This window comes from Cucurbita pepo, chromosome 16 (genome assembly GCF_057944985.1).
Source record: "Cucurbita pepo subsp. pepo isolate OVF chromosome 16, ASM5794498v1, whole genome shotgun sequence".
Lineage (NCBI taxonomy): Eukaryota > Viridiplantae > Streptophyta > Magnoliopsida > Cucurbitales > Cucurbitaceae > Cucurbita > Cucurbita pepo.
In genome coordinates, this window is record NC_141813.1 from 10,963,505 (window position 1) to 10,984,703 (window position 21,199).

At 33.7% G+C, this 21,199-nt stretch overlaps 4 protein-coding genes across 9 annotated transcripts; 1 reads left to right on the forward strand and 3 right to left on the reverse strand.

The window, feature by feature from the left end:
- Positions 1-78: 78 nt before the first annotated feature.
- LOC111776975 (amino acid transporter AVT3B) lies at positions 79-1,774 on the reverse strand. Its single transcript, XM_023656405.2, has one exon. It carries the CDS (start codon positions 1,772-1,774, stop codon positions 308-310), a length of 1,467 nt encoding a protein of 488 aa, XP_023512173.2. The 3' UTR covers positions 79-307.
- Positions 1,775-2,278: 504 nt separating this feature from the next.
- LOC111777393 (monosaccharide-sensing protein 2) lies at positions 2,279-6,947 on the reverse strand. 6 transcript variants are annotated; one of them, XM_023656967.2, is made up of 8 exons: positions 6,793-6,947; positions 6,637-6,711; positions 5,995-6,114; positions 5,685-5,814; positions 4,994-5,560; positions 3,607-4,532; positions 3,353-3,540; positions 2,279-3,206 (listed from the first exon to the last, which is right to left on the reverse strand). In XM_023656967.2, exons 4-8 carry the CDS (start codon positions 5,761-5,763, stop codon positions 2,762-2,764), a joined length of 2,205 nt encoding a protein of 734 aa, XP_023512735.2. In that variant the 5' UTR covers positions 5,764-5,814; positions 5,995-6,114; positions 6,637-6,711; positions 6,793-6,947; the 3' UTR covers positions 2,279-2,761. The 6 variants fall into 6 exon arrangements, with proteins under 6 accessions (XP_023512735.2, XP_023512730.2, XP_023512731.2 ...); XM_023656962.2 differs by having other exon boundaries at positions 5,995-6,138; XM_023656963.2 differs by having other exon boundaries at positions 6,637-6,678; positions 6,793-6,945.
- A 3,067-nt stretch (positions 6,948-10,014) lies between these two features.
- On the reverse strand, positions 10,015-11,008 carry LOC111777478 (uncharacterized). Its single transcript, XM_023657102.2, has one exon. The coding sequence runs from the start codon at positions 10,907-10,909 to the stop codon at positions 10,433-10,435; it is 477 nt and encodes a 158-aa protein (XP_023512870.2). The 5' UTR covers positions 10,910-11,008; the 3' UTR covers positions 10,015-10,432.
- A 1,463-nt stretch (positions 11,009-12,471) lies between these two features.
- Positions 12,472-14,583, forward strand: REME1 (Pentatricopeptide repeat (PPR) superfamily protein). The gene has a single exon (XM_023657186.2). The coding sequence runs from the start codon at positions 12,666-12,668 to the stop codon at positions 14,550-14,552; it is 1,887 nt and encodes a 628-aa protein (XP_023512954.2). The 5' UTR covers positions 12,472-12,665; the 3' UTR covers positions 14,553-14,583.
- The last annotated feature ends 6,616 nt before the right edge of the window (positions 14,584-21,199 follow it).

The window sequence follows — 21,199 nt, forward strand, 5'->3', positions numbered from 1 at the left end:
GTGACACATCTAACTTCAAACCAATTTAGATTTGTTCACATAAACAAACGAACTACGATCAAAACGTTCGAGAGTTATTTTGAAAAAAATGACATTTTATTGAAAGAGCCCAAATGATGTTTTGAATTCCATTCTAAAACAGTTCAGAAATAAAATCATAGTACAAACAAGAGACAACAATACACAACAGTTAGCACTTTATTGCCCTCTACCTTACCTTAGCTACACTTCATCCATTGATATCATCATCAGGAGAGTAGGCGGCTTCTAGTTTAGTTTCCTCAACACTTTAATGGTGTGTTTATAATCATTCCTTAACAGAGAAAATCACCACCAGAGCAGACCATGTCCCAGAAACTCCAAGAACAACCCCCAACACCAGAATTCCAATGTCCACACACCATCCTTTCACATCCATTTCCTGCTTGAACACCAAGAAATGGAACAGAGCAGGCAACACAAACGCCAATGCACAGCACACAGCGCTTCCAACCAGAGACAAGAAATCAGCAAAATTCGGCACCAAAAGTGCCACCAAACTCACCATGAAAACCAGCATCCATCTTAACCATAGGCTATATCTTCCTCCCCAGAATCGTCTCTCCACGATCTCATAAACAGGGTTCATCATCAATGGCAACGTGAAGAACAGGTTTACACACAAACCCAGTTTAACAATGGTGCTAATTAATCCAGACCCTAAGTTACCGGTGATCATGTCTTTGGTATCTTCGCCGAAGGCGAAATAGCCAAGAGTTCCAAATGCTCCGTATAAAACAGTAATGAACGCCATGGATAACCCCAAGACACTCCCGAATTTCTCCTTGTTCTTTGTCTCGGATTCTAATGGCAACACCATTCCAATCCCTTCAAAGGCATACACAGCCACACCCATTCCGTAAAAGAACACGGAAAAGCCCCCAAATGCCTCAACAGATGGGCTCTGTTTGAAGTAAATCAACACGTCTTTTATCATCACAACCACCATAGCTCCAAGGTCGACAACATCAGCAAAGATACTCAAAGGAGCCAAATGGGTCAGGGTTGGAATCGAGTTCAAACCCAATTGGAAAGGGAGACACCCCCAAACGTACACAACCTTGGGCGCTAATCCCAAGATCTTAGGACTCAAATCCGTAGCGGTCGGGGAATTATAAACATCAGCCATAGTATTACCAATGAAAATCAAATAACCAACACAGAATCCAGTTTGAGACAAAATAATAAGCAAATCAACAATAATCCTACCAGGGGAACCGCAAATAGTATAACCTAAATCCCCAAACGAATTGATTTTCGAGAATCCGATAACCGATTCAATTTTCCGACGAGTATAAACAAGGAGCATCATACAGTAATAAGTGAAGAACGCAACAGAAAACAGCATTAGAAGGCTCATAACCCACCCAGTACGTTTGAAAGCGTAAGGAAGCCCAAGAACACCAGCCCCAACAATGGCAATAAAAACATTAGCAAATGTCTTGGGCTGCGAAGACAGAGGGTTGGCGCTGCCGAGAAGAGGCGTATCTTCTTTGACCGCCGGAGATTGAAGGAGACTGGATGAAGAACTGGCTTCTAGATCGGAACCCATTTCGAAAAGCGCGGAGGCGAATGCGATTGAAATGGAATGGGGATTGAAAGATATAGCAGGAAAAGGAATGGAAGAACGAATCCTGTGCAATGCGATGAAAATGAAGGGAAATGGAAGAAGACGAGAAGAAGGGGATGGGAAGAATTGAAATGGGAGGAGGGAAAGCGTTGGAGAACGCGCCATCAAACTTTTCCTTGAAATTTGGGCCCCTTCTTAGATATTTCAATATATATTTTTCCTTTTTTTTAATAATTATTATTTAATTTTTAATTTCATTTATCCAATCATAAAATTTAGCTAATTATTTTATTCTAACATATTTTTAGGGAATAAATCTTGGATTTATTAATTTTTAAATTAATAATTATATCAATTTAAACCTTAATTTTCACCGTAAATTAATTTAGACTATTCGTTAGAGAACGGAAACTATTTTTACACAAAGTTGTGTTAAAAAGTCCTCTAAACTATGACTTTATCGAGAATCCGAGAGTGTACGGCTAAAACGTTCAACCTTAAAAATACCAAAAACTAAAAATAGTTGTTCTTGTACTTTAAATAATAGTTAAAGTTTTCGTCATACCAGACTAAATGCCTAGAAATAAAATGTTACATCATCTTAAAAGTAGGACACACGGTAGTTCGAACTAAAGATTTAGAGGGAATACTTTTAGTAAATCATTCTCGTCGTCGAAACATGACTTTGGATTTAGAACTCGGACGATCACCGTCACCAAAAATGGCATAATCGTAAAATGGGGAGAGAGAGGAGAAACACAATACCCGAACAAAGAACTCCTAAAGAAAAGGAGCCAAGCCCCTCCTCGAAGGCAGTCAAAAATGACTAAGACTCCAAAGGAGTCGAGCCTCGATTAAGGGGAGGCGCACTTTGTTCGAGGGGAGGTGTTGGATGATGGAAGTCCCACATCGACTAATTTAGGGAATGATCATGGGTTTATAAGTGAGGAATACTAACTCCATTGGTGTGAGGCCTTTTGGGGAAGCCCAAAGCAAAGCCATGAGAGCTTATGCTCAAAGTGGACAATATCATACCATTGTGGAGAGTCGTGTTCGTCTAATACTAAACTCAACTTTCAAAGATCATCAAATCCAACCAAAAATATCAAACATTAGAAGAAAAAAAATGAATCTGTGTGTATATGATGAATTTCAACTATTTTTTCCAGCTATAACCTGTTTGGCACCAACAGAGAAGAATTCAGTGATGACTTCAAGTGGCATGCCCTTTGTTTCTGGAACTTTTAGAAAGACGAACACCCATGATATGCTGCAAACAACCGCATACATACCGAAAACGCCTGCTAGCCCGATTGAGTTGAGCAACACGGGTAGTGTATATGTGACAATGATATCGCCAATCCAAAATGTTAGTGCACAAATCGCAATGCATAGGCCACGGACCCGGGTTGGGAAGATTTCTGCGCATAGTATGTTTGGGATTGGCCCGAACCCCATCACGAAGAAACAGAAGTAAACAACTACACTGACGGTCGAGATTGATGCATTTGCTACGCTGCCCATGTGCACTAGGCTGCCGATTACTAGGATGATGAGGGATGATATCAAGGCAGGGATGGTGAACAGTAGTAGAGTCCTGCATGATGAGGGAAAATATATGGTGTGAAATGTAGAAAGTCGAAGAATAATGCACAACAAACTCGATGTTGTTTACGAATGTTATGAGGAGTGTGGCCCTTCGATGCTCGAGCAATGGCGTTAATCAAAGAAAGAATGTCTTACCTACGACCCGAGATGTCCATCAGTCTCATGGCCACGGCGATTGAAGGGAGCATCAACAATGTCGTCAGGGCGCTAATCAGCAAAGATGCAGAAGAAGAGCCAATCCCCAAGTTTGAGAGAAGAACTCCAACGCCTGCTTTCTCAAGAATTTGAGGTGTGTAATACAAAACTCCATTGATGCCAGAGAACTGCAAACAAAACAAGAAGTTTGAGAGAAAGCTACCAATAAATGAAGCAGAAAGGGAAGGGTTTACCTGCTGAAGTATTTGAATTCCCACACCAACGAGCAGAGCATGTTTGACTCCGGGTTCGAAAAGGTCGTGCCAAACTGGGCCTTTTGTCGCGGTTTCAGTCGGATGGACCATAGCTGGTCCAACTGGATGTTGATGCATAAGCTCCTTGGAGTAAAGGGCCGGTTGGCTCACCAAAGCAGCAGCTTGAACATAGCCACCATCAGTTGGCGCATAGCCACCAGGAATAGAGACTACGGATCCTCGCTGCGGTTCAGAAACGCCTTCTTGGTGCAAATAAACTCGTTTAAAACCCTCTTTCTTCTTTCCATCCGGGCCTTCTTTCTCAGACCATTTCCAAGCAAGCTGCCAACCACCACCAATCCCCATACTTCCAACAGGATCTCCAGCAAGACTACCCTGTCTCATGCTGGAAAGACTGCCATGAGCGGGTGCGATCATGTCTTTCTCCATGCTCGTTGTTTGTCGTGACATCAGTGGACTCCGTAAGTTATCATCAGAATCACCACCACCAGCATCTGACTGATAGTCCTCACCCTCTCTGGCAAGGCTCTCTTCGTCCCACTCCTCATTTCTAGGTTGGTTACCTCCGACGCTGAACATGCTTCCGAAATGTGGAAAGAGTGTACTGCGCATGCTTCCTGTATCGGGGAGCTTCTCATGAACACTGCCAAAGAGAGTGACTAGAGGATCGACAAAACCACTCTGATTTATAATGCTTCCATTCCGAGACACTAGCCCAATAGAACTCTGCCCTGTAACCGGCCTAGCAACCCAAGAGAGTCCTTGTTCAGGTCCATATAACTTGATTTCATCTTTGTCGGTCGATATATCTTGGTCAGCAAGGTCGTCTGCAGGACCAATTATGTATTCCTCAAAAGAGGTTTCACCCCCAACTCCAAGACCCTCAACAAGTAAAGCCAGTTCACCTGTTCATCAAAGATTTGATCAGTAACATATGATGAGGCTAGTTCCCTTGAATCAGCCATTGCCATAAAAGCCAACACCAAGGCAAGACACTAACTGAGTTCCAGAACAATACGTATGAACCAGCCAACTAGAAAATGAAGCAACTATAACGAAGGATAGAAAAAATCATTAAGAACAATATTCTAATGCTTTATCAATGTGAAATGGCTGCATCAAAATAAATCTCAGCTCAAACTATGACAGGTTAAGCCATAAATCAGCAGCTTAAATGAATAGCAGCTTGTGATTCTCTTCTATGAACCACTGGTCGAAAATGTTTTAGAAATCGTGTAGTTTTAAATCTAATTATTCGACCTATACCCGTCATGTCCATAAGTACACTCTTACAAAGTTCCAACATTAAGCATGGAACAACAATACCAACAGAAGAACAGTAAATTAGCATCAAACAAGAACTAACCAGATACATCCTCCCTGCCTCGAAGCCTCTGCAGTACGCGTTTGGCCTCGAGCATTCGGCCTTTACTGACAAGCCAACGAGGTGACTCAGGCAAGAAAAATATTGTCAGTACTAAATATATAAGTGAAGGAATAAAGAGAACCCCAAGCATTAATCTCCAACTTGGGGATTCCATTAAAGACATCCCAAAAACCATGCAGTATGAGAAAAACATTCCAGCAGAACCAGTGAACTGAGGAAGTGTGTTTAATGATCCTCTAATTTCAGGGGGAGCAGTCTCAGATATGTACACCGGAACCAGTGTAACAGCCAAACCTATTCCAAAACCATCCAAAAGCCTGCCTAAAAGAAGGATATATACGTTGGGAGACCACAGCATTACAATGCCACTGATGAAGTAAAGAACAGATGATAGAATGAGCAGCAACCGGCGGCCAAGCCAATCTGATATTGCCCCGGAGCATGTCGTGATCACGGTGGCTCCGATAAGGGACGTGGCCACAATCAGCCCTTCTACAGTGGGGCTACTTTCAAGGTTGAATTCCTTTTTAATGTACAGGACGGCCCCTGCAGCAACAATGGATCATACTTGAGATTTTTGAAGAACAGCATGAAAGAGGGTAATAAAGACACAACTTCGATGATTTTACCATGGAACGAGGATAAATTAACAGAGAAAGAATGAATCTACCTGCGATAGTCGCATTATCCCATCCTTGCAACAAGTTCCCAACAGCAGCAGCAACAGCCACCAAGACAGAACCACTCATTTTGCTTCTTCAAAATCGACAAGAAAATCTCGAAATCACCTACCAAAGAACCTAAAAGAATACAGACCCAGATCAGTAATCAAACCATGGAAACAAAATTCAAATTCCTCTTAAACAACCAATATCCCCATTCAGATCACCAGACTCAGAATCTCTCTCAAGATTGAAAGTAACAAAAGAACAAAAGAAGATGAACTGTAAAAGGAAAAAAAGGAAGGATTAAATGCAAACCCAAGTGTTAAAAATCCAGCAGAAGCAAGAAAACGGAGCAGAGATGAACTACTGAGAAGAAACAGTGAAGCTGATGAGGGTTTCAGGGACCATCAGCAGCAGAGACAGCCATGAAATGCTCTGTTTTCAAATGACAGCAAAAACCTAGTTAACACCAAAGAGACAAGATCATTAAATAGGAAAAGCAAGTAAAAGAAAACAAGAAAAAAGAAAAAGGCATCAACGTTATTAGCTGGAAGAAAGGCGAGAGAGACCGATCCAAAAGCCGAAGAACATATGTAAAACTTTTGTTAAAATGATATTTTATTTACAGCCGTTTTCTATGTCGACACCTGCCCTATGGACCTCTCTTTTCACAGCACGTAAGCTCTTCCCGATCTGACCGCAGCGTTTTCTTTATCATTTCAGTCATATTCAAGCATCCATTTGTCCATTTTTTACAAAATTTCATCCCACCGCTCCAAATGATGCATAATTTTCTCAATAAATCAAAAAATCACCAACAACAACAACAACAAGGAAAACAAATTTTTCCCGAGTTTTGAAAGCGAAGTTTGTTGCATGAATCGCGGAAAGAAGTGCGGCGTTTAAAGGGCGTAAAATGAAATTTAGGGTTTTACAGAAATGGAAAAGAGAGATCACCTAAGAAGCTTAGCAGTCCAAACAATCGCAATAGGGAAATTCCTGGAAGCCAAAATCATGGATGGATTGCTCAGTCTTGAGAAAGAAGCTAAATGTCATTTTGCATCGAGTGAAAGAAACAGCGACTTTCCATTCGTATATGAAAGAAAAGCTTACCATAAAAAGATGAACAATCAGTGTGAAGCACAGCGAAGCTCTTAATCATCAGCCATGGCGGGATTAGTGAGAGTGTAGCTGTGATTTTTTTATGGACCAAATCATATGATGCCTATGATCAAAAGTTCTTCTTTTCTGGCGGGCAAGGACCCAATCCCATCATAAATTGAACCAATAAAATAAAATAAAATAAAATAAAATAAAAATAAAAATAAAAATGGCCACATATTTTACAGATTTTTTTATTTTTTTATTTTTTTATTTTATGATTTTACATTTTAAAAAATAATAATTTAAAATAGATTTATTCCAATTATGAGTTTTTTTATGATTCAGTTTTTTCTAGATGTTTTCCGAATTAAAATATATAACTTTTATAAATCTGTTTTTTATTTTAGAATATAGTTAAGAATTAAAATATATCAATAAAAAAATTGAAGGAAATAAAAGTTGGAAGAAAATAAATATAATTTTCAAAAAAATCAAATGATTGCCCTTAGTGACCCTTATATTAATTTTTTCTTTTAAAATTTTGATAATATATATATATATATATATACGAAATATTTTGAATTAAATTTTACATTAATGTATGAAATGATAACCAAAATTGAATTTAAATGAAAATTTATGTTAATTTTAGAATGGTACCCAATTTAATTTTAGGTAAACTCTTAGATATTAATTTTAATTATATATTTTTTTTAATATTATAATTAGTCTTAATTATACTCTTAAACTTTAAAACGTTTAATTTTATTATTCAATTTTTAGCAATTTTTCAATTAAAATGATTTGGTATAGTGTTGCAGTGATTATTTGTAATATAGTGATTCGTTTGGTATACGACTAAATTTCAATTATACCCATAAATTTTATGATAATTTCAATTACACCTTTAAACTTTAAGTTAATGTTCAATTTTGTCCCGTCCTTTAAAAAACTTTCATCAAAACAACCATTTCATTATAGTGTTGTAGTTCAGACGGTAAATTTCAGATATTTATTCCTTTTATCTGTTTCTTAATTATTTTCCTTCAATGTACTTATTTCTTCTCCCATTTTCTCCTCTTCGTCATAGTTCTAGGGTTGAGGTTGTTATTGTCGAGGTTGGTCTCTTCTTTCACACAAAGGAGATGAGCCTTCGAGCTTCCTTCATCCCATTCTATACTGGTTTATAGTCCAAATTTCGGCCAAATGACTCTCCTCTCGTTCATGGCAACGACAAAAACACTTCTTTTTTTGGGAGAGCTTCTTTTCATTTCAACCATTGGCTTATTTAGTAAGATAGTTGTCTTCCGACTTTGCATGCATTTGCTCATAAAAAAAATGTCTATTTGGGTCCATAAATCATGGACAACAACAAAAATAAAAGGGTCCACGTAGCTGATACGTCCACTCTCTTCTTAATAAATAGGACAATAAACTCAACATCCACTAGACAAAAAAAAAATTCAAATTACCACGCCTCCACTAAGCATAGCATGAAACGAACAACAATATATACATACATACATACATGTATACATATATATATATAATATAGAATTGGCGGCTTTAAATATCACACCTAATAAAAGCTTCCAAAATTGTACTTCCGACCATTTCCAATTATTTTATTATTATTAGTCAAATAATAAACCCCAATTTTTTTGGTTTTTTTGCTGAGCTGGAAATACTTATTCCTTATACGTTCACGCCACGTAAGGAGCGAGTATGATGCGTTGGCAATATGCCTGTCGTTAAAATTGTGAAATTAAAATAAACAACTATTGAAACGAAATCCAATAATTCATATAAACATTTAATTTATATATTCATTTTTTTTAATTTAGTTTATACCTTTACTATTTTTTCATTTTGAAAAGCTTATTAAATATAAATTTTAAATGTTAAAACAATTAGTATAATAAATTATGTATTTTTTTTTTAAATAAAGTAAATAACCAAATTAAAATTTGAATTACAAATTAAAAACAACAAAGCCAAGTGGCATGCATGTGGCCATTATCAATAAGCAAGAGGGCGACAAGAGATGACCGATGGACACGTAATCGGTATTGAAAAGTCCATTTTAGCCCTGTCGCTGCATTTAAAATCAAAAGCCTTTATGAGCTTCGTTGTCTATCCTTTCTCTAAAAAAAATTATAATTAATATTGGAAAAATTACAAAATTCAGAACAAAAGGTATTTAATATTTATAATTAATAAAAAAAATTTGAGAAAATTTTACTTTAAAATAAAAAATAAAAAAAAAACAAAACAAAATGGTATTTAATATTTAAAAACTAATAAATATTTTTTCAAAATTAAAACAGAAGGAAATTGAAATATATAGGTTGGACAAAGCTAGTAATATGTGGTAGTGCCACGTGGACTGTACAGCTGTCAGATTTGCAAGGATACAAATTTACAGAATTTTTCGTCGGTGACGCTTGACGAAAAAAAAATAAAATTATAAATAAATAAATATAAAATAAAACAAAATAAATTAGTGTTGAGTAAGTTTAATGTTTAAACTTTAAAAATAAATTAAAGCGTTTGGTAAAATAATACTAAATAATTATGCCACCTTTTACAATTTAATCATACAATCATTCTCATTGTTAAATAAATTTAATTTCAATATTGTTAAATAATTTTTTTAAAAAAATTATAATAATTATAATTATTAATTTAAAAATGACATTGGACTCCACATAATACACCGCTGGCAAGCCACCGTCACCGACACTTCATTATATCATTACCACCACTTCCCAATTTCTAATTTTTTTTTTTATTATTATTTCTCATAATTTATAATATGAATTTTCTATTTTCAATTTTATTCTTACACTCATTTACAGCCACATCGAAACCAAAATAGTTTATTTAATTTTTTTTTAAAAATTATTTTAGCAAAATTTATTGAGAAATCAATAAAAAAAATTTAAAAAAATGCATTTTGATGAATTAAATTATTAATTGTGAATTCCTCCTAAAATTTTCATAATGTATGAAATTACCAAATTGTCCTTATTGTCTAACCAACTCAGGAGCCTTCTGTCTCCCTATTTAAAGGGTCGGTTGTTTCTGTTATAATTAAACACAACTTCTCAATTTAATCATAATTTACGAATTAATTTTCAATTAATAAAAATAATTTTGGAGTTTCAATATTAAAGAGGAGCACTTTCCCAACATATATATATATATTTGTAAAAAATTAAAAATTAAAAATTAAAAAAAGGACTATTTTCCTTCGCAATTATTAAACACAATAATAATTTTAAGTTATAGTAACAACAATAATAACAGTAATACAATAACATTTTTACATTTGACCCTCCCGTAGTAAAAAAAAAAAAAAAAAAAAAAAAAAAAATTAAAATTAAAATTAAAAGTAAAATATTAAATAAAAAATAACAGGACAAAATTTAAAGAAACGGAAAAAAAAAAAAAAAAAAAGGCATTCACCACGTAAAAAGAAAAGTACAATTTATATAATGACAACAATACCCCTATCTGTTTAAATCCTATTTTACCTGTTTCGATTCGAGCCCTAATCGATCTTCACCGGCGAGGAATTACAGAACGAACAGAACAATTGGATACGAATGAAGCGAGGAAGACGGGAAAGAATGATCTGATTAATCAATTAGGTTCTGATTCCGCCATTGTTGGAGAAACTGAAGGATTTGTAGTTGCAGGTTGTTTGGGGGAGGCCAACATCGGAGCCAATGAGCTTTCTGATTTCAGATCTGAACTTGAAGAAGACGTGTCTCCAGCTACCTCTGTTTTGAGATCCGAGGATTTTGGACTCCTCTTCGTTCATCTCGAGATCCGTGGCGAAGATAGGCTTGCGAGAGAGGATCCAAGCCCAGCCCCAGTCCCACCACTTTCTGACGGAGCTACCGGCGAGATCTCCGATCGAGGACATGGATTTGGATTTTCGGATCGCCCATGCGGTTGCAGGGGAGGAGATTGGCTGGATTCGGAGGGAGAGAGAGGAGAGGCGGCGGCGGAGGGTTTGTTCGGCGGCGGAGTCGGTGTGGGAGACTGGGAGGGCGTCGGGGAGAGGCCTTGACGGGAGGAAGGTGCGAGGCTTCTGGAAGGTGTGGACGACGGCGGACATGGCGATTTGACGGCGGAGGAGAGGGGGGGAGGGAAATGGAGAAGGAAAGTGGGAAGGGTGAAAATGAAGAGAGTATGTTTGTTGTGTGTGTAGAGAAGAGCTGGAGCACAGGCTGTTTTATTCGCTTAGCGGTGGGGGGTGGGTTGTGGGATGATTATCGTGGGCCCTTTATACCTTTCACTTTCTCCATTTTTTTCATTTATTTATTTTTTATGTGAATTTAATGACGTGGATTATTTATTTTTATTAATTTAATAAAAATACACCTTTAAATTTTCATTAATACTTTTAAATTTTTTTCTTAAACTTAAAAAAATTCTTAAACTATTTTTAATTTTTTTTAAATACTCTTTTTTATTAGGGAAAAAAAACTTTAAAAACATTTTTGAAACAAAATATAAGGATATTCTAAAGTTCACTTTTTTTTTTTCTAATTAATTCATTTATTTATAAGAACAAAAAACGAGGTAAAGTTAAAAAATTAAGATAAAATTTCTTGAAATTAAATTTATATATATATATATATATATATATATATATATTATCGAAAATAGATGTTTTAGTCATGTTCGGGCTAACTTGATGAACTTAAGTTACCAAGTGAACAGTGGAAATTGGTCGAGTAATTCTTAAATATTGCTTATTCATGATGGTAGGTCATGTTCACCAAGAAATGACCCGAAATTAGATTTAGTGTATTTGAGATGGATCCTTTCAGTCTCGATAAAAAATATATATTTTTTTTTTTCGAAATAAATTGAAGAATTTAATGGATCAAACTCATCCTAAGATGCTATGAAAATATATCGACCTTACATTTGTAGAAGAATAAAGACCGACATAAAGTTCACATTCTGGTTTATTTCGAACAAAAAAAAATCAAATATAATATAATTTATTTTTATAATGTAACGTAAATAAATAAATAAATATGGGGGTTTGATATTTTGAGAAATATTTAATTATTTCATCACATTATCTCAAGAAAAAACAACTAATTCATTCCCTATTATATATCTTGACAACAAAATATTCTACTTAGTTGTCCACTCCTTCCATGTGCCATTATACCAACTTTAAAGAAAAAAAAACATATATTTTTAAATACCGAATAAAATTAAACATAAAAATGTGAATCATATAAAACAATTTTAAAAAATGGATATTACTTAAACTTAGAAAAAATACGACTTAAAATATATTTAATAAGATTTTAACCTTTAAAATTTAGGCTAAATTATTAAACCTCATTAGGTTGTCCACAGGTATTGTTAGAAATTAGGAGGTACATTCAACCCGACAACCTAGACCAACACAACCTGAGCTATAAGAGTTGGGTTGGGTTGGATTAGCCTTTCGAGTTGGTTTGGGTTTATTTTTCTGAACTTGAACTAATTTGGTTCGGTTCGGGTCATGAGACAAAACCCTCGAATTCGACCTCAACCAAATAAAAATATATAAAAGTTTATATACCCAAACCCAATTGGAGAGTTGGGTTGTGAAAAATTTTAGGTTGGGGTGGTTACCAATCTAACAAACTTTAACTTCTAATTTAACTCAGGCGACATTCTTGAAACGTGCTCATCGTCCGTTCAAGTATTTACACCGACGGGGACATATTGTAAATTTAAACTTACGAGGCGCTGGATTTTGATACAGTCTATAATGTATGAAGAAGCTTGATTCATGAGCTTGGGATTTCACTTTCATGGATGATTTGAATCTACGCTTTTGTGTTTTTGATCCTTGAAAAGCCATGAGAAGAGCAACTTCAATGTTGAAGCTTGCTCCCCCTTGGCTTGTTCGGTTTTCTTCAGTATCGGCCTCCTCGTTAGTCGACGAGTTCACGAAATTTTGCTATCAGAGGGATCTTCCAAGAGCCATGAAAGCGATGGAAGCGATGCAGAGAAACCGCCTCTGGGCTGATGCAATCACTTACTCCGAGCTCATCAAGTGCTGCCTTGTTCGTGGGGGTGTAGAACAAGGTCGGCTTGTCCATGAGCACGTTTTCTCAAATGGGTACGAGCCCAAAACATTCTTGATCAATACTCTGCTTAACATGTATGTGAAATTTGGTCTATTGGATGAAGCCCACAAGCTGTTCGACGAAATGCCTGACAGAAATGTTGTCTCATGGACGACTATGATATCTGCTTACTCCAATTCCAGTCTTAATAATATGGCTTTAGAGTTTCTTATATTGATGCTTAGGGAAGGCGTTCGACCTAATATGTTTACTTATTCTTCTGTTTTGAGAGCTTGCAATGGTTTGTTGAACCTCAGGCAGCTACATGCTAGCCTAATGAAGGTGGGGTTGGAATCCGATGTCTTTGTTAGGAGTGCTCTGATTGACACTTACTCAAAATTGGGTGAACAGCAGGATGCTTTGAATGTCTTTAACGAGATGGTTACAGGGGATTTGGTTGTTTGGAACTCCATTATTGGTGGTTTAGCTCAGAACAGTGATGGGGATGAAGCTTTACATCTTTATAAGAGAATGAAAAGAGCTGGTTTTGCAGCTGATCAATCTACATTAACTAGCGTCTTGCGAGCCTGCACTGGGCTAGCGCTCTTAGAATTGGGCAGACAAGTCCATGTCCATGTCTTAAAGTTTGATCAAGATCTAATCCTAAACAACGCACTTCTTGACATGTATTGCAAATGCGGCAGTCTAGAAGATGCAAACCTTGTTTTCACGAGGACAATGGCAGAGAAGGATGTCATCTCATGGAGCACCATGATTGCAGGGTTAGCTCAAAATGGCTTCAGTACAGAAGCACTCAAATTGTTTGAATCAATGAAACTTAAAGGGCCAAAACCAAATTACATCACTGTACTTGGGGTTCTTTTTGCTTGTAGTCATGCAGGGCTTGTGAATGATGGATGGTACTATTTTCAATCTATGAAGGAGCTTTTCGGGATCGATCCTGGAAGAGAGCACTATGGTTGTATAATCGATCTTCTTGGACGAGCTGGGAAGCTTGATGAAGCTGTGAAGTTGATCCATGAAATGAAGCATGAACCAGATGCAGTAACATGGCGAATCTTGCTTGGTGCTTGCAGAGTCCACAAGAATGTGGATTTAGCCATATATGCTGCTAAAGAAATTCTGAAACTCGATCCTACCGATGCCGGGACGTATATATTGTTATCGAATATTTATGCGAATACTCAGAAATGGGAAGATGTTGCTGAAGTTAGGAGGAGCATGAGAGCCAGGGGAGTGAAGAAAGAACCAGGATGCAGCTGGATTGAAGTGAGCAAACAAGTACATGCCTTTATATTGGGGGACAACTCGCATCCAAGAATAGAAGACATAAAGAGGGAGATCAGCCGAGTAATCCAAAGATTAGTGTCAGTGGGCTATGTTCCTGATACAAATTTTGTGCTGCAGGATCTTGAGGGAGAACAGATGGAGGACTCCCTTCAATATCACAGCGAGAAACTGGCAATTGTGTTTGGTTTGATGAGTTTGCCAAAGGAGAAGACCATTCGAATTAGGAAAAACCTTAGAATCTGTGGGGACTGTCATCTGTTTGCAAAGCTCGTCGCGCAGTTGGAGAATCGAGTCATCGTCATTCGAGATCCCATCAGGTACCATCATTTTCAGGAAGGTGTATGCTCTTGTGGTGATTACTGGTGATAATATGAAAACACTGAAAATTTAGTTAAAATTCATTATTCTTGGTAAACATATGGTCTCATGATCTTAGTGTAGCAACTATTCTGAGTATTAAGCTTGTTTGTGCATATGTTTCATTTTGGTTAGTTCATAGAACCAATTCCTTCAATATGAATATCATGTTGTCAGAGACATTCTCTCCTGCAGCCTTCAAATCAGCCCTGTCAAAATCAAACGGTGAAGTTTTAAACCTCTTCACAGTCTCAATAATAGTCCAAGTTCACCGCTAGTAGATATTGTTCTTTTTGTTCCTTTCTTTTCGGGCTTCTCCCGAAGATTTTTAAAACGTGTCTGTTAGGAAGAGGTTTCCACACCCCTATAAAGAATGCTTTGTTCTCCTCCCCAACCAATGTGGGATCTCACAATTTACCCCATTCGGAGCCCAACATCCTTGTTGACACTCGTTCCCTTTCCAATCGATGTGGGACCCACAACTACCCCTTTCGAGGCCTGGCGTCCTTGCTGGCACACAGCATCGTGTCCACCCTCTTCGGGACTTAGCTTCCTCGTTGGTATATTGCTCGGTGTGTAGCTCTGATACTATTTGTAACAGCCCAAGCCCACTACTAGCAAATATTGTCTATTTTGGGCTTGGGCTGTTATAATTGGCCACCCGTTTCTTCATCCGGGGCGAAAGATAGCTAAACATACCGCGCAGGCTCAAACCTAGATGCCTCCAAACAGCTAATAGCCTCAAACACTGAGACCCTCCGGCATAGTTATTGCCATGGGAATCGATGTGAGCTCCAAGAAGAGGAGATCGGATGAGGAAGAAGAGTCCAGTCTCCTCTGAAATTCATTAGAGCTAAAAGCCCACTTTCAAAAGTCACAAAAAATTGGGCCCTTCAGCCATTCTAGTACTTCACATTGCAACAACTAAAGGAAAGGTGTCTTAATCAAACCCAAAACCGAACCGAAACATACTTCGATTCAGTGTATGATATAAGTTCCGACTTTTAAAAGTCACCAACAAAGAACATAGTTTGATGGTTCGAACATGCAACTGCTAGGTAGGTGTCAACCACATGTCACATATTTTTCCCGATCAAACTACTCTTTGAAAAATCATTTTCTAATAATATTGTCTCTCAAATGAAACGATCATGCTTTCTTTTCGCAATAACAAAGAACTTTCCGACTCTTTTATTTTATTTGACTTAGTCCATCTTATAATTTTTTTTTTTTATAGTATTATTGGTCAGAATTATTTGACTTTTTAATATATCTATGAACAAATACTATGACATAGCTTTGAAAGTGGATTATTTATTTCCCTTCATTAAATTTTATTATTATTGTTTCTTTAATTTAACTCCAAAGTCCAATTTAAAAAATAACTTTTAAATATTTACGTGGCATTTTCACGTGGTCTTAAATATTTAAAAAATATATATATTTTTTTTTTGGTTTAATTTTCAGTAAAATATAAAAACTAAGAAAATGAAAGTTCAATCTATAATTTAAAGATATAATCGACCACATTTTAAATACGTAAATATCTTAATATATTTTTTATATTTATTTAATTTAGATGTTATAAAAAAACAAAAACAATGAGTGAGGTTTATTTCCAATATTAACCTAATATTCAATAAAAATAAATAAATAAATATTTCAAACGAAATTATTTAGGCAAATAAAAATTGACAAAATAATTGGAGCAGATCCCATGGCCGCCGGCGCACCAAAACGCAAGTTTTGACCGGCGATTCAAATTCAACGGTCGTTTTCTTTATTTTATTTTAATTTAATTAATTAATTAATTTTATAAAAAGAGGTCGTCTGATTTATTTTGCCTATAAAACAATTATTAGTCAATTTAATCGAGTATTTAACGTTACTTAAAATATATTTTGAAGGTTTCAAAATTTTGACCTTTTTTCTTTAATTTTTATTTTTAAAAATTCCTTTCCATTTAAAATTAATGTTTTTATTTTCGCCCTATTCACTGTTTACATAAATAATATCAATTAATCTATGTCAAAGAAATTAATTGACATTTTAGTAACTCGTATTTCATACCCGAGTTATTTTAATAATTTTTAAATAAAAATAAAAATAAAAATAAAAATAATTTTTAATCTATAAACTTTGGATGATAATAAAAATTTGTTATAATTAGGTTGAGAAACTAAATTATTATTTTACTTATATAAGTATTTGGATTTTACACCTCCAATAACTCCCTCTAGCTTTAATATTGTAATATCCGACACATAGTATGTATTTTCCTTTGTAATTGAAGATAAGATTTGAGCCATAAATACACGATTGACCACTTGGTTAAATTACAATTTTGTCTTTAAATTAAAAAAATATATATATAATTCTTTCACAATAATAGCTAATAAATCTTGTTTAAATTTAAACTCAAGGACTCTCAACCTAATAAAACTCTTGTTTACTTACTTTTTATATTAATCCATTTAATTATTCAAATTTTTTTTGGTTCAAACTTCTAGATTCGTATTTTATAAGTTTCCCGAACATGAAGGATGGAAGATGGGAAGTTGATAACGTAATATATCATTTTTAAAGTTTAAGGATTTATTACATAAAAAATAAACTTACATTAATTTAAATTATTTTGCAGTAGGAATGTGTTAAAAAAATAAATAAATAAAAAAATCCTATTATTTAAATTACGAATTTATTTGAGTTAAATTTAGAGAATTTTTTTTCTCGATGCAATTAATATGTAGTATATTTATTTTATTTTTATTATTTATTCTTCGACCACCTTTAAAAATAATTTTTAACTATTTAAAATATACTTTTCCAAAGTATATATATTGAAATGGAGTGATAAATCTTAATTAAATATTAAAAATAAATAAATAAATATTTACAAAATAATAATTTACTTTTACCCAAAATAAAAATTTAAATAAATGACCAAAAATAACTCAAACCAACTCGACCTAAAAAAAAATGATGGTTAAATTGAGTTAGTGTTCATTATTCTATTTAAAAAATTGACGACCTAAACAATTAAGATGTAAAAAATGTCTCAATCCGTTCATGAACCTTCCTATTTTTTAGCTGAAACGGTAAAAGTAAGTGAAAATTTTTCAAGGAGGTATCTAGAACGGGATAGGAGTGTTACATTATATAGACTATTGTTTAAATTTGAGATCACACATCCGTTTAGAAAGGGGAGAGGAAATCTCTTCCTAGAAGACACGTTTTAAAACCACGAGACTAGCGACAATACGTAACGGGTCAAAACGAACAATATCTGCTAGTGGTGGACTTGGGTTGCTACATTGAACCTTCAATTTTGAATAAAAAAAATGCAGGTCAATTACCGATAAATTATGTTCACTTTCACAAATTCTCTCATTTCATTTCGGACGAATTTAATTAAGATTAACCAAATCGCGAAGGCACCGAATATAAAGAATTAAATTATATAAAATTAAGATTTGTTTGATTAGCAAGAAAATTGTTGGCATTAGTACATGATTTTTAATTTGTAATATTTGATAGTCATGAAGGGCTTTTTCGTAAATTAACAGTAAATTAGGTTGATTAACATAATTAATTATGAAAATTCAAACATCAAAGTTTAATTTAGGTAACAAAATATAAGACTCTTTGACTAATTACCAATTAACAAAATATTTAAACCATGTTTAATTTTTTAAGTAATGCATTTGTTGAATTTGACTCACTCTTATTATTATTATTATTATAATTTTGATTATAAAATATTAATGAAGAAAATTATGACATTAAATTGACCATTTATTAATATATTATTAAGCTATGATGTAACAAAGTAATGTGTTCTACATATTATTTAGAGGCAAATATAAAATAATATATATAACATCACGTCCGGTGTCCACGATTTGAACAAGAATTTGGATCACAGATTCGATAGTTAACCATATTACCTACTTAACTTATCCACATAACCCAACACAGATTTGTTGAGCATATGTTGTTTTGACTCACATGTTTTTTCAAAAAGTCAACGTAAAATGTTTTAAAGTCAAGCACGTTTAACTTTGGAGTTCCTATGATTGCGCCTCAGCAGAGGAAAGTGTATCTTGTTAATCTTCAAGATCACTCTCGTTTAGATGTAGTCATGGTTTATTCATGTACTCCTTTTTTACTTGAGTGTCACAAAAAACGAACACTAACTTAGATGCCACTCGATTGCAGGTTTGATATTTGAAGAAACTGCACAATACACGGGAATATTATAAAATGAGGTTCGACGTATTTTGCACGTTCCGTTCAATATTTATGTGTCTACAAATAATTCTCTAGAATCTAAATACGAATAAACGAATAAATTAATATCGTAAATTGATATTTTGGCGGACATGATCCTCCAAATATTGCATACAAAACGGAAAAAGATTACCATTTTTATTTCTTTAAATTTTTAATTTCTCTCTCCTATCCTATTAAATTATAAAATTTTGATTCTTTAAATTTTTAAAAATATTAATAACTTCTTAAAATTTTATTTTTATGTCTAATAAAAATTTAAATTTTTATTTTATATTTAATAGATATATTTTCAATTAAAAATTATCATTAGCTAGTCAAATTCTATTTTATTATTTTACTTATGTTTCATCGACGTGTTAATTAAAAAAAAAAACGCGTGTGATTAATGATAAATATTATTAATTTATTTTTTTGGGTTATTGACCAATTTCAACAATACTATTACATTTTATTTTAATATTTAAAGTTGGTTGGGTTGATGACCCGACCTTCTATTTTCAAGTCGGATTATCGAGTAGTATTTTTTTTTTTTTATTTAGAAAAGTCTACTTATCTATTACGTCACTAAATAAGATCTCGGAAAGCTCAAATATCAAATATTCACAAGTCATAATGCATCACGAACATCGGTTACAAACGTAAAATATTTTTAATCTTCATAACAATTTTTAAATTAAGGTAGTATCGAGTTGGGTTGGATTCCTACTTTCAAGTTAGTCGGGTTGACCCGACTAAAATAATTTAGAGTGGTTGTGACGTATCACGTCATCATTAAAAAAGAAAGTTTTCTTATGGGAGAATTGGTACATGCGAGATGCCCACCAAACAAGTGAGCCGTATTGTTAACAATTAAGATAACAAAACGAGACGTGACGCAAGATTGAGCTGAAAACTTGAATATATATATATATATATATATATATAATCATAATTTTTTTTTAATAATAGAATTGATTTGAATGCTTTAAAAACCTCAACGAAATGTATTTTTAAATTGATTTCATTTATTATATTTTTTGTAACTTATAATTTAATTTATTATTCATGAGTCATTGAGTTGTCTAATTCAAATAGATTAGTTTTATTATTTTTATTTATTTATTTTTAATAACGCGTTTTTAGGTTGTAATTCGCATACTGAAAACGAGGCAAATTCCATTTATTATTCATAAAATAAATAATAATAATAATAATAATAATAATGTTAAAATATCAAATATTTTCATAATTTAATTCTAACTTTCCGATTATTCTATTAATTTAATGTTATTTTTTAAAAATAATTATTATCCACGAGTTTAAATTCAGATTTTAAATCTAAATTCCATATTTAATAGTTGAGACGTTATTTATAATATTTGATAACTTACCGAGTCTAAAGTTAATCAAATATTTAGGTTAAAATATCATCTTGATCATCGTACTTTATTTTCAATTTCTTTTAGTTTTTTTTAAAGTTCAAATAAAAAAAAAAGTTTATAATATTTGAAAGGATAAAGAGAAGAGAACGAGTTTACGGTTCTTTCATAAATAGGTAAAGAAAAGAGAAATGAGAGAAAAACAAAGCAATATCAAGAGTTCTATCAATCCACTATTAATCGATAGATAAAGCTCTTTCTTTATCATCTCGTGCCAGGTGCAACAAAAGATGAGTCTTCTTTCTTTTTCGTGAACGACGGGAGCGCCGAGAGCCTGTTGGAGAGCTTTCAGACCCTAAAACATTCATTCTCAACGAGTTTCGAAGCGATTCTCATTATTACAGCTACCTTCTTAAATCGAAAGAAAGCTAAGCAAGAATCTCGATAGTACAAAGGGAAGCAGAATCGTATTCGACTATGGTTCTTCAAATCGACCACAGATTCTCGACCTGGTCGTTTGACTTCCACTACAGTTGACCTCTCTTATTCTCCTCTCATGTACACAATCAGAGGAAAGACTCATGTAATTTCTTCGTGTTGTTCCCTTATTTTTTTGAGACATATTTTTTTTAATACAAATTAATTTTTAAAAAATATTCAGTTTGATTTCTTCTAGTAAGAGTTTAGAATATTTAATAAAACCTACCAACTTTTTTTTTTAAAAATATTAAAAAAAAATTGAGTACCGTAATATTTAAATTGGACAAAATTGACCCTAATAAAAATTAATGATAAAGGGACCTTCCCAACCACTATCCTTTATTGAAAAATAAATTACCTAAATTGCTTAGTCCTATTTAATTAAAAAAATAATTTTTCATTATACTTTAGAATTTAAGTTTATGACCTTTTAGATTAGGTAAAAAAATAAAAAAAATCATTTTTTAAATTTATTTTTTAGTTTTGAAAATTTGAAGGGCATTTTTGGAATATTTATATAAATAA